Genomic DNA, 16,789 nt, shown 5'->3' with positions numbered 1-16,789 from the left:
TAGCGGACATGAGTCGGGCTCATGGTCTTGTGATGAGGTAGCCCTGCCTGTGACTTCAAAATCAGTGTCACCCTCTGCCAAAGAGGGAATTACCTCTTGGTCTAATGGTCAAGATGTTGATTTCATCTGTGGGTCGCCAAAGTCCATATCACTCCATAAGATGGCAAGTCAACATAAGGAAATTCCTTTTCAGTCAAAGAACAAGTCCAGTATTGTCACGTTCCTGACCTGTTTTCTCTTGTTTTATATGTCTTTATTGGTCAGGGCGTGAGTGTTGGGTGAGCAGTCTATGTTTTCTATTTCTATGTGGGGTTTTGTGTTCGGCCTGGTATGATTCTCAATTAGAGACAGGTGTGTATCGTTTGTCTCTGATTGAGAGTCATATTAAGGCAGCCAGGGTTTCACATCAAACACCATCACCCTCTAAAAATATATTTTGTTTCGTTATTTTTACAGTGTAGTTCCAATATGATATTGTGAAGTAGCGTGTGCATCAGATACAAACAGAAATACAGTATATAGTGCTGTACCTGAACATACTCGGCCTGAAGTTATTTCCCCCTGTCGTTGTTTCTCTCAAAGGGCACCAGGTAAATGTGTTTCAAAGATACCTGGTGCCTCTTCAAAAGGCGAGCGATTGTTGGTAGGCTGATGGATGCCACATTGGCAAAGGTGTCACCGTTCTCCTAAATGGCCTGCTTTATTTCGGACAGCCATTCCTGGTCCTCACCATTTCCACCACTGCCCATTCCTGCTGGTCGGTCAGCACACGGCTCGGCCACCACCACGAATTCTGAGGGTAGAACAGAGTATGCTGTCAATAGATCATACTGTAAGACTACTGTGACATGCTTTGTGAATTTACATGCATTACGATATGTAATTTACTGTTAATGTAACGGTAAAGCATAGTGCAAATTCTGCAGACTTACCGGTATTCTTGGTGAAATGTTCTCATGATCGAATTTACAGTTGATCATTTCAGATTTGGGTGAACTAATCTGGCAGCCGCTGCCACGGTAAGACCTCTTTTTACCACATGGTCAACGACGATAGCCCTGACTTCATTAGACATAACAGTTCCCTGCCGTCTGCCTCCCTCACTCTGATGTCCACCTCTTTGGCGGGGCCCATACCCACCTCTTTGGCGGGACCCATACCCACCTCTTTGGCGGGGCCCATACCCACCCCTTTGGCGGGGCCCATACCAACATCCCTGACAGGCCCTTTGTCCTCTAGCTCTTTGATTTCTCCCTTGCTGTCTACCCTGCTCCACATTAAAAGTAATTGCAAGTGTTCACACACCCTCTTTTATATGGTGACCAAATGTGGTTACCACTATGTGTAATCAGTTAGCAATAACGAGCAGTCATTATGTATGGGTATCTTGTATCACACATGTCATTTAGATGTTTATACTTTACAAACACACATTTTAGTTCTGTAGTTCTCAAAATCCATATATAGTAGACAAAATAGTTTCAAATCTATATGTTTACCAAACGGATAAGTGATTAACAACTAATGGCAGTTGGATTAAATGATGGTCAAATGTATTTAAACAAATGAGCAAAGAATCATATGAAAAGTATTGTGAGCATTGCATTGTGAAAGGCAATTGCTTTATATGAAAGGTATTTCTAGATTAAACACTTCTTAGGTTTGCTGAAAAAAAATCTGTTTGATTTTGTGTGGTGTACTTAGTCAATTGAAAATGTGCTTAAACTTTTGAAAAACAGTCTCTTTGATGATCTGTTTTGAGTATGAAGAGTTGCGAAATTGTACCACATACTAGTCAACATAGTACCAAAGCGATTAAAAAAAGGACTGTAATTGAATATTCATGTTTAGACACACAGTTACCATAATTTGTTCAAATGTGTTAATGTACAAAATTAACATACATTTGGGTGAACTAAATATTGGAAGTATTGGAAGGGACATCCACAAAAATATTTTTCATGTAATTTGTTTTTACAGTAATTACATCGATTTGAAATAGCACATTCTTTCTTTTCTTTTTTTGCATTGTGTCGTATATGTGTGCATTCTTCAAAATCAATAAATCTATACAATTTGATTTATGATCCACATCATTCAGTCATACAGGTATACTACTGTACTGTAGTACTACCGTAGGTGTTATAACTTGTCGTCAGAGGGCGGTGCTGCATTCTTTATATCCCATGATGCACAAACCGATATCTGCATGTGAAGCCACTGCACTGGACTTTGCAAGTTTGATCAACTATTAAGATATGAAAAGATTTGATTCCACGTGGAATACCGCATATTTTTGTGTACTTATTATGATATGATTAGCCTATGATATGTTTTTTTTTTTAAACACAACAATTTGGTGGGATTTTTTTTTTCTCCTGCAGAATAAAAGACAGAATAAGTCAACTAAGGAACCATGGATGGCACATGTATTTTTTTGATAACATTAAACATTGAATCCACTCTCTCCCCGTCATTTGTCCATCCTTGAGCACTTCACTTCTTGCTGCAGTTTCTCCGTCCCGATTCGAGTGCATCGAGCTCTATTGGCCAAGTCACAGAAGGGGGAGACAGACGGGGAAAATTCCTCCGTGGTGCTCAAATTTCGCCAATCTAATTTTCCGCTCCTCCTTTGTCTCAGTCGGAACACTGCCGTCTCCCCTCTGCCTTTTGGTCATCACCCGCTAACATGGTACGTTTGGGGCAAAATGAAGACATCTTCGTTTTCATAAATACATAAGTTTCTTCAGTTTTGTTTTGACAGTCATGCTGTCACTGAAGGCACTGTATTATTTGTGTTCTCCGCAGATGTTTCGAAGTGTTCTTTTATGTCTACTAGTCGCAGTCGTTTGCTGTCATGCCGAGGTAAATGCTTTTTATTATTTAGATTTAAAAATATATATACGCTCTAGAGGATAATTCGTCTGTTGACAAACAATGTTTTCCTTTTTTTCTCAAAAGTTTACTTTGTAATTATTTGGCTATTGTACATAATCCAACAGTAACGTGTTTGTCTGATTGGTCAATTTAATTTGGGACAATCTGATGCGTGTATATTTTTATATGAAATAAATGAACACAGTCATTTAAAGAAGATAAAGAGTCCAGAAAAAGAAGAGGCGGAGCCTTGCACATCTGTCCGGCTTCAAAGATGTAATATCAACATTCACTAAACCAGTGCCTTTTGAGTGCATGTTGTGTGTACATTATGTCCCAATGAAATAGCAGCTTATTCTAATTGGCTCCAAACCATCAGTATCTATATGAATCGTCTTTGTCATACAGACTTGATATGTCATATATTTTGGAGAACATTCGAAGATATTTAACGTGCTGTCTGTCTGCCATTTACATCAAGAAAATCATGATCACTTCTGTTGAATGTACTTCACTTCAGCATAGTTTTTTTTTTGGGGGGGGGGGGGGGTTGTTCACTCTGTTTCCAGTAAACTACTTCTGATTGGTTGCCATGCAGGAACAGTTGTTCACAGTTGTTTGTAGAGCCTGCCACTTAGGTCATTGACCACCAGTGTAGTGTTGCTGACATGTTGGTGGCTCTGGCTAGGTTTATGGCAGTTGTTAATGAACTGGTCTTGTGCTGTGGTAGCCAGAGAGGTGATTGATGGTCCCAGAGAAAATAGACCAATATAACAGACAATTGGGAAAGACAATGAGGATTTTTGTTTTTGTCGCACCACAACCACACACACACAAGCGCTGCAGTTAGGCAAGCGTGCCCACCCACACACACACACATGCACAAACTTAGGCACGCGAGTCAAAAGTTTTAGAACACACACACATGCACTACCGGTCAAAAGTTTTAGAACACTTACTCATTGAAGGGTTTTTCTTTATTTTTTACTATTTTCTACATTGTAGAATAATAATGAAGACATCAAAACTACGAAATAACACATGGAATAGTTTAGTAACAAAAGAGTAACAAAATTTAGTAACAAAAAAGTTTTAGTAACAACATTTTATATTTAAGATTCTTCAAATAGTCAACATTTGCCTTGATGACAGCTTTGCACAAGCTTGGCATTCTCTCAACCAGCTTCACCTGGAGTGCTTTTCCAACAGTCTTGAAAGAGTTCCCACATATGCTGAGCACTTGTTTGCTGCTTTTCAATTACTCTGCGGGCCGACTCATCACAAACTATCTGAATTTGGTTGAGGATGGGGGATTGTGGAGGCCAGTGCATCTGATGCAGCACTCAATCACTCTCCTTCTTGGTAAAATAGCCCTTACACAGCCTGGGGGTGTTTTGGGTCATTGTCCTGTTGAAAAACAAATGATAGTCCCTCAGAGCCCAGACCAGATGGGATGGTGTATCGCTGCAGAATGTTGCGGTAGCCATGCTGGTTAAGTGTGCCTTGAATTCTAAATAAATCACAGACAATGTCACCAGCAAAGCATCCCCACACCATAACACCTCCTCCATGCTTTACGGTGGGAAATACACAGGCGGAGATCATCTGGTCACCCACACCTCGTCTCACAAAGAAATGGCGGTTGGACCTCTCATGAGAGCCAGTTTCATCATAGCGTTTGATGGTTTTTGCGACTCCACTTGAAGAAACTTTAAAAGTTCTTGAAATCTTCCGTATTGACTGACCTTCATGTCTTAAAGTAATGATGGACTGTCGTTTCTCTTTGCTTATTTGAGTTATTCTTGCCATAATATGGACTTTGTCTTTTACCAAATAGGGCTATCTTTTGTATACCTTGTCACAACACAGCTGGTTGGCTCAAACACATTAAGAAGGAAAGAAATTCCACACATTAACTTTTAAGAAGGCACACCTGTTAATTGAAATGCATTCCAGGTGACTACCTCATGAAGCTGGTTGAGAGAATGCCAAGAGTGTGCAAGCTGTCATCAAGGCAAAGGGTGGCTGCTTTGAAGAATTTCAAATATATTGAAATTATATATGTTTAACACTTTTTTGTTTACTACATGGTTCCATATATGTTATTTCATAGTTTTGATGTCTTCCCTATTATACCACTTCAGAGCCATTCAAGAATGCCCTCAGTGGAAACACTTTTTTGTTCTCCTACACAGAGCAACTTGTAAAGCTCATTAAGGGAAAGGTTGATGTTTTTCACTGTGTTCTATGTCAGTTTAAGGTTTCCTCCTCTCTTTCTTTCTCTTTTGTCTCTGCCTTTTTCCCCCGCTCTCTCTCTGTCTGGCATGTTTCCCAGATTCATAGAGCGAGAGAAGGAGAGCGAGAGAAAGAAAGGGAGAGAGAGAGAGGGAGACAGAGAGAAAAACAGGCAATTTCTAGCCCTATTAGGGAGGGCAATTAGTCTCAAAATGTGGTCTGGATGACTGACGCTGCTGCCTGGACGGCTGACAAGGAACACAGCACAAATGAGTGCATATAACTGATAAACTGATAAACGCAACCTTGTGGTGTAGAAAGGCGATTTACAGCATGGTTGTCTTGTATTAACACAATGGTCCAGAACTGTTTAGAACTGTTCATGGCAGTTCACACGTTTATGAAGTGTGCTAGCTTGTCCCTACTCAACAGTGTGTGGTTGGAACAGTGCTCTGCTTAAGAATGTCTTGTCCTAGAGTATCTCCTCCTCCTCTAAACATCTGTCAGCCATTAGCTCACCGTCTCCGCCTGCACAGAGCAACACAGGAATGCGCCCGTTCTGCCATGACACCACTCAGCACCAGCCAAGGCTAGCCAAGGAGAGAGGGGGGATGAGTTAGAGACAGAAAAAGAAGAGTTTGAGACAGGAGGGTGGAAGAAAGTGGGTAGGAGAGAGAGAGAGTGGGATGAAGAAGTGAGGAACAAGAGTGGGAGAGTGAGATATAGGTGATGAGAGTTAGTTGAGAGACTGGCCGGGGAGGGAGGATGGGGGAGAGGAAGGGAGAAGAGGGGAGCTATACACAGTTAGGGGGAGAGGAGTTGAATGGACAGAGCTTCCCAAGGATTTATGGGAGATGGTACAGTATATATACAAGGCTTTTGGGTGGATGAGAGAAGCACTGTAACGGCATTCCATTCCCCCAGCATGAGAACGAACTTGAAAAAATAAGGCTATAGGCTGATTAGGCTGTTAGAGCCTGCCTTTTTTCTCATGACATCACCTATTGGTTCAAACAGCCGTTAGGAACGAGACACTCTATCTAAACCAATCACTTTTAATACAGTGAATGAATTAATGAATTCATTTGTCAGAGACCATCAAACAATGAATGAGAGCCTGTGGAATGCCTATTTATAACCTCTCCAAGTTCTCATTAATGAAATATTTTAATAAAGAATGAATGATGCAAATCTATCTACCAATATTCAAATTTAAATGTATGGAATTCTTTAAATGCTCATTTTAGAGCGACAGACAAATGAAGAGGATATGTTCTACAGTAGCAGCTCGGACACTGCAAATTCAGCCGCAACTTCCAAGAAGATCTGTAAAGAGAAATGGAAAAGAGGGAGAATCAGAAAGGGCGTTCTCAAATAGAATTTGTATCTAAACTTTTTAAACACGGTCCGAGTTGTCAGTGCTCCGGATGATCGTGGAGGAAAATGCAGTGAGTTCTTGGGTTAGAAAGCTGGCCTTTTTGGATGCGAGCCGAGGCGTGAGAGAGCCTATGAGGAATTCACTGCCCTCCTTAACGCCCTCTTAGCTCTGTAAAGCTTAATGTGGAACGCTTGTTTTTTTGTCACCGAAATGTTCAGGGACTCCCATGTTTTGATTTATTTATGCAAGCATAGTGCTTGTTGGGAACGCAAAATAAAACAAGAAAGTAGAATAAAACTCATTGCCAGCTTTGGAAACAATAGCGATTCATTACATAATGAAAGATATATGCGTCGACTCAATTCACTTTGTCCGGTACCGTTTTAGGGGGGTATAGCGACTATTATCAGTACCTATTGACCTATCTGATGCCCCGAGTCAGGGTCTAAAACTGAGAGGTTAACAAGTCACACTTGTCAAAGAATCACTTTGTGCTCGCGTCTTCTAATCCCGCCTCTCGTAAAGTAGTGGACGCAAAACCTGTGGTTAAGCAGCTGCTTCTCCTTGGAGAAGTCTCGTAAAAACTGATATGGAGTTTACAAAGTTTCACTCCCAGCTGGGCCACCTCAGGCCAGATGTCCTCTTACAAGCCAGGGCCACACAGGGTCACCACCTCTGTGACCTCCGTGACCCCCCCCCCCCCAGCAGCTTACTTCCCAACATGGTGATGGTTTCACACACAGCTCAGACCCTTGTGCGTGCATGTGTCTTAGGGCGGGGGATTCCCAGGGCCCCCGATATGATATTATCACGATATGTATTGCGATTCTCACGATCCTATATGTCTTGCAATTCGATGCTGTGATTTTATTTTGCGATTCAGCGTTTTGAAACATATTGCTCGCCATCTGCTGCAGACGAGGCAGCCATGATAAAAATGAGTTTTGTTCGGTCATGGAAATGAAAGTGCTGAAAACAAATGGGCTCTCTATTTAGAAAGAAGACGGAGAACAAGGTCTGAAGGAACGCTTTGGCGCAGCTACAGCAAACGAGCACAAAAATAATATTGCAATGTTGTTAAAACGATACGATATGATATATCGTCAAAAATAATATCCCAATATGTATTTGTATTGTTTTCTCCCCCCATCACTAATGTGTATGTGCGCTCATGCATGGGTGAGAGCATTCCAGTGTGTGAGGGCGTTTGTTTGTGTGCGTGTTCGTTCGTTCGTTTGGCATGTGTGTGTGTGTGTGTGTGTGTGTGTGTGTGTGTGTGTGTGTGTGTGTGTGTGTGTGTGTGTGTGTGTGTGTGTGTGTGTGTGTGTGTGTGTGTGTGTGTGTGTGTGTGTGTGTGTGTGTGTGTGTGTGTGTGTGTGCGTGTGTGTGTGTAGGCTAAGCAGCAGGAGCTGGGCTGTGCAAGTGGTAAATGGGTCAGCATAGCTGGAGCGAGCAGCCATGGTCCTGGAAGTCAGAGGGTTTGTCTGGGTGAGCAGTCCCCCGAATCAGGCCTTTGACCTGGGCAGGAATGCCTGGTATGTGGGGTGAGCTCTCTCATTTGGGCCTGACCTGGACGATTGACTATAGTAGAGGGAAAGAATGCTGTTCACTTTAGACACACTTATTAAGGCACGACTTAACTGATTGTTATTGATTTGTGTGTGTAGTTTATACTAAAATCATGATGCTATGTAGATGGATCAGGCAAGTTTGAAGTTGATCTGCAGTTACATGTAGTTCTGTACTGTATGGAACGTAATTGCTGGAAAAAGTACACAATTGTCATACTTGAGTAAAAGTAAACATACCTTAATAAATTACTCAAGTAAAAGTGAAAGTCACCCAGTGAAATACTACTTGATTAAAAGTCTAAGAGTATTTGGTTTTAAATATACTTAAGTAACACAAGTACATGCAATTGCTAAAATATACTTAAGTATCAAAATTAAAAGTCTAAATAATTTAAAGTTCTTTATATTATGCAAACCAGACGGCACAATACATTTTTTTCTTTACATTGTTTTGGCTATCATGGCGAAGCCCCCATTGGATGACAATGCCCCCATCCACGGGGCACGAGTGGTCACTAAACGGTTTGATGAGCATGAAAACATTGTAAACCATGTACCATGGCCGTCTCAATCACCATATCTAAACGCAATTGAACACTTGTGGGACGTTCTGGAGCGGCGCCAGAGACAGCGTTTTCCACCACCATAAACAAAACACCAAATGATCAAATTCCTCGTGGAAGAACGGTGTCGCATCCCTACAATAGACTTCCAGACTCTTGTAGAATTCATTCCAAGGTGCTTTGAAGCGGTTCTGGCTCGTGGTCGTCCACCGCCCTATTAAGATACTAAGTTGGTGCCTCCTTTATTTTGGCAGTTACCTGTATATTCTCTCTGCAGGGAGACAAGAGGCCTTTTTTTGCTGTTTGTCCTTCTGTTTAGATGTATAAGGCCCCCTTCCCCAATAGCCACAGACACAGCCTGACATGAGACAGGGCTACGGTACAAAAACAACATTTCCTCTGCCTCCAACTCAATTCTTTTGTTGTCTGCTTGCAAAGGACTAATGCGACTCATATGTTCAGTACACCGTGGGCCTAGTCAATCAATCAATCAATTTTATTTTATATAGCCCTTCGTACATCAGATAATATCTCGAAGTGCTGTACAGAAACCCAGCCTAAAACCCCAAACAGCTAGAATGCAGGTGTAGAAGCACGGTGGCTAGGAAAAACTCCCTAGAAAGGCCAAAACCTAGGAAGAAACCTAGAGAGGAACCAGGCTATGAGGGGTGGCCAGTCCTCTTCTGGCTGTGCCGGGTGGAGATTATAACAGAACTATGCCAAGATGTTCAAAAATGTTCATAAGTGACAAGCATGGTCAAATAATAATCATGAATAATTTTCAGTTGGCTTTTCATAGCTGATCATTAAGAGTTGAAAAACAACAGGTCTGGGACAGGTGGCGGTTCCATAACCGCAGGCAGAACAGCTGAAACTGGAATAGCAGCAAGGCCAGGCGGACTGGGGACAGCAAGGAGTCACCACGGGCGGCAGTCCCGACGCATGGTCCTAGGGCCCAGGTCCTCCGAGAGAAAGAAAGAGAGAAGGAGAAAATTAGAGAGAGCCAAGATTTTCAAAATGTTCATAAATGACAAGCATGGTCAAATAATAATCAGGAATAAATCTCAGTTGGCTTTTCATAGCCGATCATTAAGAGTTGAAAACAGCAGGTCTGGGACAGGTAGGGGTTCCATAACCGCAGGCAGAAGAGTTGAAACTGGAATAGCAGCAAGGCCAGGCGGACTGGGGGCAGCAAGGAGTCACCACGGCCGGTAGTCCCGACGTATGGTCCTAGGGCTCAGGTCCTCCGAGAGAAAGAGAGAAGGAGAAAATTAGAGAGAGCCAAGATTTTCAAAATGTTCATAAATGACAAGCATGGTCAAATAATAATCAGGAATAAATCTCAGTTGGCTTTTCATAGCCGATCATTAAGAGTTGAAAACAGCAGGTCTGGGACAGGTAGGGGTTTCGTAACCGCAGGCAGAAACAGTTGAAACTGGAATAGCAGCAAGGCCGGGCGGACTGGGGACAGCAAGGTGTCAGCATGCCCGGTAGTCCTGACGTATGGTCCTAGGGCTCAGGTTCTCAGAGAGAAAGAGAGAACGAGAGAATTAGAGAGAGCATACTTAAATTCACACAGGACACTGGATAAGACAGGAGAAGTACTCCAGGTATAACCAACTGACCCTAGCCCCCCGACACATAAACTACTGCAGCATAAATACTGGAGGCTGAGACAGGAGCGGTCAGGAGACACTGTGGCCCCATCCGAAGAAACCCCCGGACAGGGCCAAACAGGAAGGATATAACCCCACCCACTCTGCCAAAGCACAGCCCCCACACCACTAGAGGGATATCCTCAACCACCAACTTACAATCCTGAGACAAGGCCGAGTATAGCCCACAAAGGTCTCCACCACAGCACAACCAAGGGGGGGCACCAACCCAGACAGGAAGTTCACGTCAGTAACTCAACCCACTCAAGTGACGCACCCCTCCTAGGGACGGCATGAAAGAGCACCAGCAAGCCAGTGACTCAGCCCCAGTAACAGGGTTAGAGGCAGAGAATCCCAGTGGAGAGAGGGGAACCGGCCCTGGAGAGACAGCAAGGGCGGTTCGTTGCTCCAGAGCCTTTCCGTTCACCTTCACACTCCTGGGCCAGACTACACTCAATCATATGACCTACTGAAGAGATAAGTCTTCAGTAAAGACTTAAAGGTTGAGACCGAGTCTGCGTCTCTCACATGGGTAGGCAGACTGTTCCATAAAAATGGAGATCTATAGGAGAAAGCCCTGCCTCCAGCTGTTTGCTTAGAAATTTTAGGGACAATTAGGAGGCCTGCGTCTTGTGACCGTAGCGTACGTGTAGGTATGTACGGCAGGACCAACTCGGAAAGATAGGTAGGAGCAAGCCCATGTAACGCTTTATAGGTTAACAGTAAAACCTTGAAATCAGCCCTTGCCTTAACGGGAAGCCAGTGTAGGGAAGCTAGCACTGGAGTAATATGATCAAATTTCTTGGTTCTAGTCAGGATTCTAGCAGCCGTATTTAGCACTAACTGAAGTTTATTTAGTGCTTTATCCGGGTAGCCGGAAAGTAGAGCATTGCAGTAGTCTAACCTAGAAGTAACAAATGCATGGATTAATTTTTCTGCATCATTTTTGGACAGAAAATTTCTGATTTTTGCAATGTTACGTAGATGGAAAAAAGCTGTCCTTGAAACAGTCTTGATATGTTCGTCAAAAGAGAGATCAGGGTCAAGAGTAACGCCGAGGTCCTTCACAGTTTTATTTGAGACGACTTTACAACCATCAAGATTAATTGTCAGATTTAACAGAAGATCTCTTTGTTTCTTGGGACCTAGAACAAGCATCTCTGTTTTGTCCGAGTTTAAAAGTAGAAAGTTTTCAGCCATCCACTTCCTTATGTCTGAAACACAGGCTTCTAGCGAGGGCAATTTTGGGGCTTCACCATGTTTCATTGAAATGTACAGCTGTGTGTCATCCGCATAGCAGTGAAAGTTAACATTATGTTTTCGAATAACATCCCCAAGAGGTAAAATATATAGTGAAAACAATAGTGGTCCTAAAACGGAACCTTGAGGAACACCGAAATGTACAGTTGATTTGTCAGAGGACAGACCATTCACGGAGACAAACTGATATCTTTCCGACAGGTAAGATCTAAACCAGGCCAGAACTTGTCCGTGTAGACCAATTTGGGTTTCCAGTCTCTCCAAAAGAATGTGGTGATCGATGGTGTCAAAGGCAGCACTAAGGTCTAGCAGCACGAGGACAGATGCAGAGCCTCGGTCTGACGCCATTAAAAGGTCATTTACCACCTTCACAAGTGCAGTCTCAGTGCTATGATGGGGTCTAAAACCAGACTGAAGCATTTCGTATACATTGTTTGTCTTCAGAAAGGCAGTGAGTTGCTGCGCAACAGCTTTTTCTAACATTTTTGAGAGGAATGGAAGATTCGATATAGGCCGATAGTTTTTTATATTTTCCGGGTCAAGGTTTGGCTTTTTCAAGAGAGGCTTTATCACTGCCACTTTTAGTGAGTTTGGTACACATCCGGTGGATAGAGAGCTGTTTATTATGTTCAACATTATGTTCAACATAGGAGGGCCAAGCAGGAATAGGATAGTAGGAATAGGATCCAGTATGCAGCTTGAAGGTTTAGAGGCCATGATTATTTTCATCATTGTGTCAAGAGATATAGTACTAAAACACTTAAGTGTCTCTCCCGATCCCAGGCCCTCGCAGAGCTGTGCAGATCCAGGACAGCTAAGCCCTGGAGGAATACGCAGATTCAAAGAGGAGTCCGTAATTTGCTTTCTAATGGTCATGATCTTTTCCTCAAAGAAGTTCATGAATTTATTACTGCTGAAGTGAAAGCCATCCTCTCTTGGGGAATGCTGCTTTTTAGTTAGCTTTGCAACAGTATCAAAAAGAAATTTTGGATTGTTCTTATTTTCCTCGATTAAGTTGGAAAAGTAGGATGATCGAGCAGCAGTGAGGGCTCTTCGGTACTGCACGGTACTGTCTTTCCAAGCTAGTCGGAAGACTTCCAGTTTTGTGTGGCGCCATTTCCGTTCCAATTTCCTGGAAGCTTGCTTCAAAGCTCGGGTATTTTCTGTATACCAGGGAGCTAGTTTCTTATGACAAATGTTTTTCGTTTTTAGGGGTGCAACTGCATCTAGGGTATTGCGCAAGGTTAAATTGAGTTCCTCAGTTAAGTGGTTAACTGATTTTTGTCCTCTGACGTCCTTGGGTAGGCAGAAGGAGTCTGGAAGGGCATCAAGGAATTTTTGTGTTGTCTGAGAATTTATAGCACGACTTTTGATGCTCCTTGGTTGGGGTCTGAGCAGATTATTTGTTGCGATTGCAAACGTAATAAAATGGTGGTCCGATAGTCCAGGATTATGTGGAAAAACATTAAGATCTACAACATTTATTCCATGGGACAAAACTAGGTCCAGAGTATGACTGTGGCAGTGAGTAGGTCCAGAGACATGTTGGACAAAACCCACTGAGTCGATGATGGCTCCGAAAGACTTTTGGAGTGGGTCTGTGGACTTCTCCATGTGAATATTAAAATCACCAAAAATTAGAATATGATCTGCTATGACTACAAGGTCTGATAGGAATTCAGGAAACTCAGAGAGGAACGCTGTATATGGCCCAGGAGGCCTGTAAACAGTAGCTATAAAAAGTGATTGAGTAGGCTGCATAGATTTCATGACTAGAAGCTCAAAAGACGAAAACGCCATTTTTTTTTTTTGTAAATTGAAATTTGCTATCGTAGATGTTAGCAACACCTCCGCCTTTGCAGGATGCACGGGGGATATGGTCACTAGTGTAACCAGGAGGTGAGGCCTCATTTAACACAGTAAATTCATCAGGCTTAAGCCATGTTTCAGTCAGGCCAATCACATCAAGATTATGATCAGTGATTAGTTCATTGACTATGACTGCCTTTGAAGTGAGGGATCTAACATTAAGTAACCCTATTTTGAGATGTGAGGTATCACGATCTCTTTCAATAATGGCAGGAATGGAGGAGGTCTTTATCCTAATAAGATTGCCAAGGCGAACACCGCCATGTTTAGTTTTGCCCAACCTAGGTCGAGGCACAGACACAGTCTCAATGGGTATGGCTGAGCTGACTACACTGACTGTGCTATTGGCAGACTCCACTAAGCTGGCAGGTTGGCTAACAGCCTGCTGCCTGGCCTGCACCCTATTTCATTGTGGGGCTAAAGGAGTTAGAGCCCTATCTATGTTGGTAGATAAGATGAGAGCACCCCTCCAGGTAGGATGGAGTCCGTCACTCCTTAGCAGGTCAGGCTTGGTCCTGTTTGTGGGTGAGTCCCAGAAAGAGGGCCAATTATCTACAAATTCTATCTTTTGGGAGGGGCAGAAAACAGTTTTCAACCAGCAATTGAGTGCTGAGACTCTGCTGTAGAGCTCGTCACTCCCCCTAACTGGGAGGGGGCCAGAGACAATTACTCGATGCCGACACATCTTTCTAGCTGATTTACACGCTGAAGCTATGTTGCACTTGGTGACCTCTGACTGTTTCATCCTAACATCGTTGGTGCCGACGTGGATAACAATATCTCTATACTCTCTACACTCGCCAGATTTAGCTTTAGCCAGCACCATCTTAAGATTAGCCTTAACGTCGGTAGCCCTGCCCCCTGGTAAACAGTGTATGATCGCTGGGTGATTCGTTTTAAGTCTAATACTGCGGGTAATGGAGTCGCCAATGACTAGGGTTTTCAATTTGTCAGAGCTAACGGTGGGAGCCTTCGGCGTCTCAGACCCCGTAACGGGAGGAGTAGAGACAAGAGAAGACTCAGACTCAGACTCCGACTCGCTACATAATGGGGAAAACCGGTTGAAAGTTTCTGTCGGCTGAATGAGCGACACCGGTTGAGCATTCCAACAGCATTTCCCTCCAGAAGCCATGAGAAAGTTGTCCGGCTGCGGGGACTGTGCGGGGGGATTTATACTAACGTTACTATCTGTACTTACTGGTGGCACAGACGCTGTTTCTTCCTTTCCTACACTGAAAATACCCTTGCCTAACGATTGCGTCTGAAGCTGGGCTTGCAGCACAGCTATTTTCGCCGTAAGGCGATCGTTCTCCTGTATATTATGAGTACAGCGACTGCAATTAGAAGACATCATGTTAATGCTACTACTTAGCTTCGGCTGTTGAAGGTGTTGACGAACCATGTCCAGATAAAGCGTCCGGAGTGAAAAAGTTGAATGAGGGAAAAAAGTTGCGATGGAAAAACTAAAAATATAAACGGTAATTAAAAACAGAAACAAAACAAAAAACATAAAGTTGTCAGCTAGCAAAGTAAAGTAAAGTTGGCAGCAAAACGCACAGCAACAAAACGCACAGCAACACGTCTGCAGATTCAACAGGAATCTGCAGACTAGTGATTAGTGATTTGTGTGATTTGTGTCTAGTGATTTGTGTCTTGAGCTATGAAGTATAGACATGACACGCGCTCCTCTCCTGGAAGGCACATTAGAATTCAAGAGTATAATCAGGATAATAAAGAGTACAATCAGCCTCTACAGCCGTTTTACTGGCTTTCAAAGAGAAATATGACATTGGCAATTACATTTTATGTAAAGCCATTTGAAGCTTTGATGACGAAGGATCTTGATGTTACAGATAGGGTGTGACTTTGGTTTGTCATTGAACGGTATCTGTCCATTACTCATCCAAAGGAGTCCGCGCACGCACGCACGCACGCACGCACGCACACACACACACACACACACACACACGCACACACACACAACAGAGAGTATTTTCTTCCAATATCTTCATGACCTAAATACAGTAATAGTTTATTATAACTCAAACCTTAACATTGTTGTTTTTTTGTCGTGTGTGACCTCTCCTTGTTTTAGAAAATATTTATTTGCCAAGTAGGACGATGAAAGTGACACTTCCTTTGTTTGAATCGAAGGAAACCATGTTTGTTTGTTTTTGGGACTAGGTCTGTTTCTTGTCTATAACTGGGCGCTGGAAGGTTTCTCCAAAGTGATCACTCACTGTTGTGTAGAATTGTGTACTCATTGTGTTTTGCTCACAATCCGTCCACATTCACTTCCTGTGTTTGAGTCCTACGGGTATCTAGTAACTAGTGTTGCTGGTATGAACCTCACAGAAACTCAGTGTTGGCCTTATAGTTCATTCTGTCTGTAAAATACCATTATCCAATATATATCCAATAAATTGACTTTTGGTTGTCTGACGATGCATAGTCATTAGTCATAGTTTAGTGTACGTCGTGGTCATCCCCACTACAGTACATCCCAAGTGATTTACATTTACATTTAAGTCATTTAGCAGACGCTCTTATCCAGAGCGACTTACAAATTGGTGCATTCACCTTATGATATCCAGTGGAACAACCACTTTACAATAGTGCATCTAACTCTTTTAAGGGGGGGGGGGGGGGGGTTAGAAGGATTACTTTATCCTATCCTAGGTATTCCTTAAAGAGGTGGGGTTTCAGGTGTCTCCGGAAGGTGGTGATTGACTCCGCTGACCTGGCGTCGTGAGGGAGTTTGTTCCACCATTGGGGTGCCAGAGCAGCGAACAGTTTTGACTGGGCTGAGCGGGAACTGTACTTCCTCAGAGGTAGGGAGGCGAGCAGGCCAGAGGTGGATGAACGCAGTGCCCTTGTTTGGGTGTAGGGCCTGATCAGAGCCTGAAGGTACGGAGGTGCTAAGTGATAACTCAATCGTGGAGTTTTAGTCTTGGCATTGGTTTGAATATTTACCACAGTTGGAGAACACAGTTGCTCTCCTCACCCTGTGGAGGGACCAGACCCATGTTTGCTGTCTTTCTCTCTGTTAAAGTAAGCACTGTTCCCTGTGTGTTCTTTCCTGCCTGGCCCCTTCTAGGCCTCTCCCTCCAAATGACTCAAAGTGGCTGTGAAATAAACAGCAGAAACAGTTATTATCCCCGTGTAGCCATTTTAGCATCTTCCCCTGAGGCCCCTCCGAAGGAGCTGGTGGAGCCAGAAGGTTTTTATTGTGAAAGCCATGTAGACAGTGTGGTGTAGAATTGTGTACCCGTTATGTTTTGCTCACAGCCCATTCACACTCACTTCCTCTGTTTGAACCATATGGGCAAAAATGGTGGATAAATGAAGATCAGGGCGTTTACCATTGGGGGAAAAATTGTC

At 43.2% G+C, this 16,789-nt stretch overlaps 1 protein-coding gene across 1 annotated transcript in view; it reads left to right on the top strand.

The window, feature by feature from the left end:
• Positions 1-2,219: 2,219 nt before the first annotated feature.
• LOC129840259 (follistatin-related protein 1-like) overlaps positions 2,220-16,789 on the top strand; it is a 33,230-nt gene continuing 18,660 nt past the window's right edge. Inside the window, exons 1-2 of the mRNA XM_055907994.1 lie at positions 2,220-2,692; positions 2,809-2,865. Of these exons, the coding sequence (XP_055763969.1) occupies positions 2,690-2,692; positions 2,809-2,865 (60 nt within the window). The 5' untranslated portion in view covers positions 2,220-2,689. The remainder of the gene's footprint in view (positions 2,693-2,808; positions 2,866-16,789) is intronic.

Source organism: Salvelinus fontinalis, chromosome 41 (assembly GCF_029448725.1).
Source record: "Salvelinus fontinalis isolate EN_2023a chromosome 41, ASM2944872v1, whole genome shotgun sequence".
NCBI classification, from domain to species: Eukaryota; Metazoa; Chordata; class Actinopteri; order Salmoniformes; family Salmonidae; genus Salvelinus; species Salvelinus fontinalis.
The sequence above is the reverse complement of the archived record's forward strand: the minus strand, read 5'-3'. Positions and strand labels throughout refer to the sequence as shown.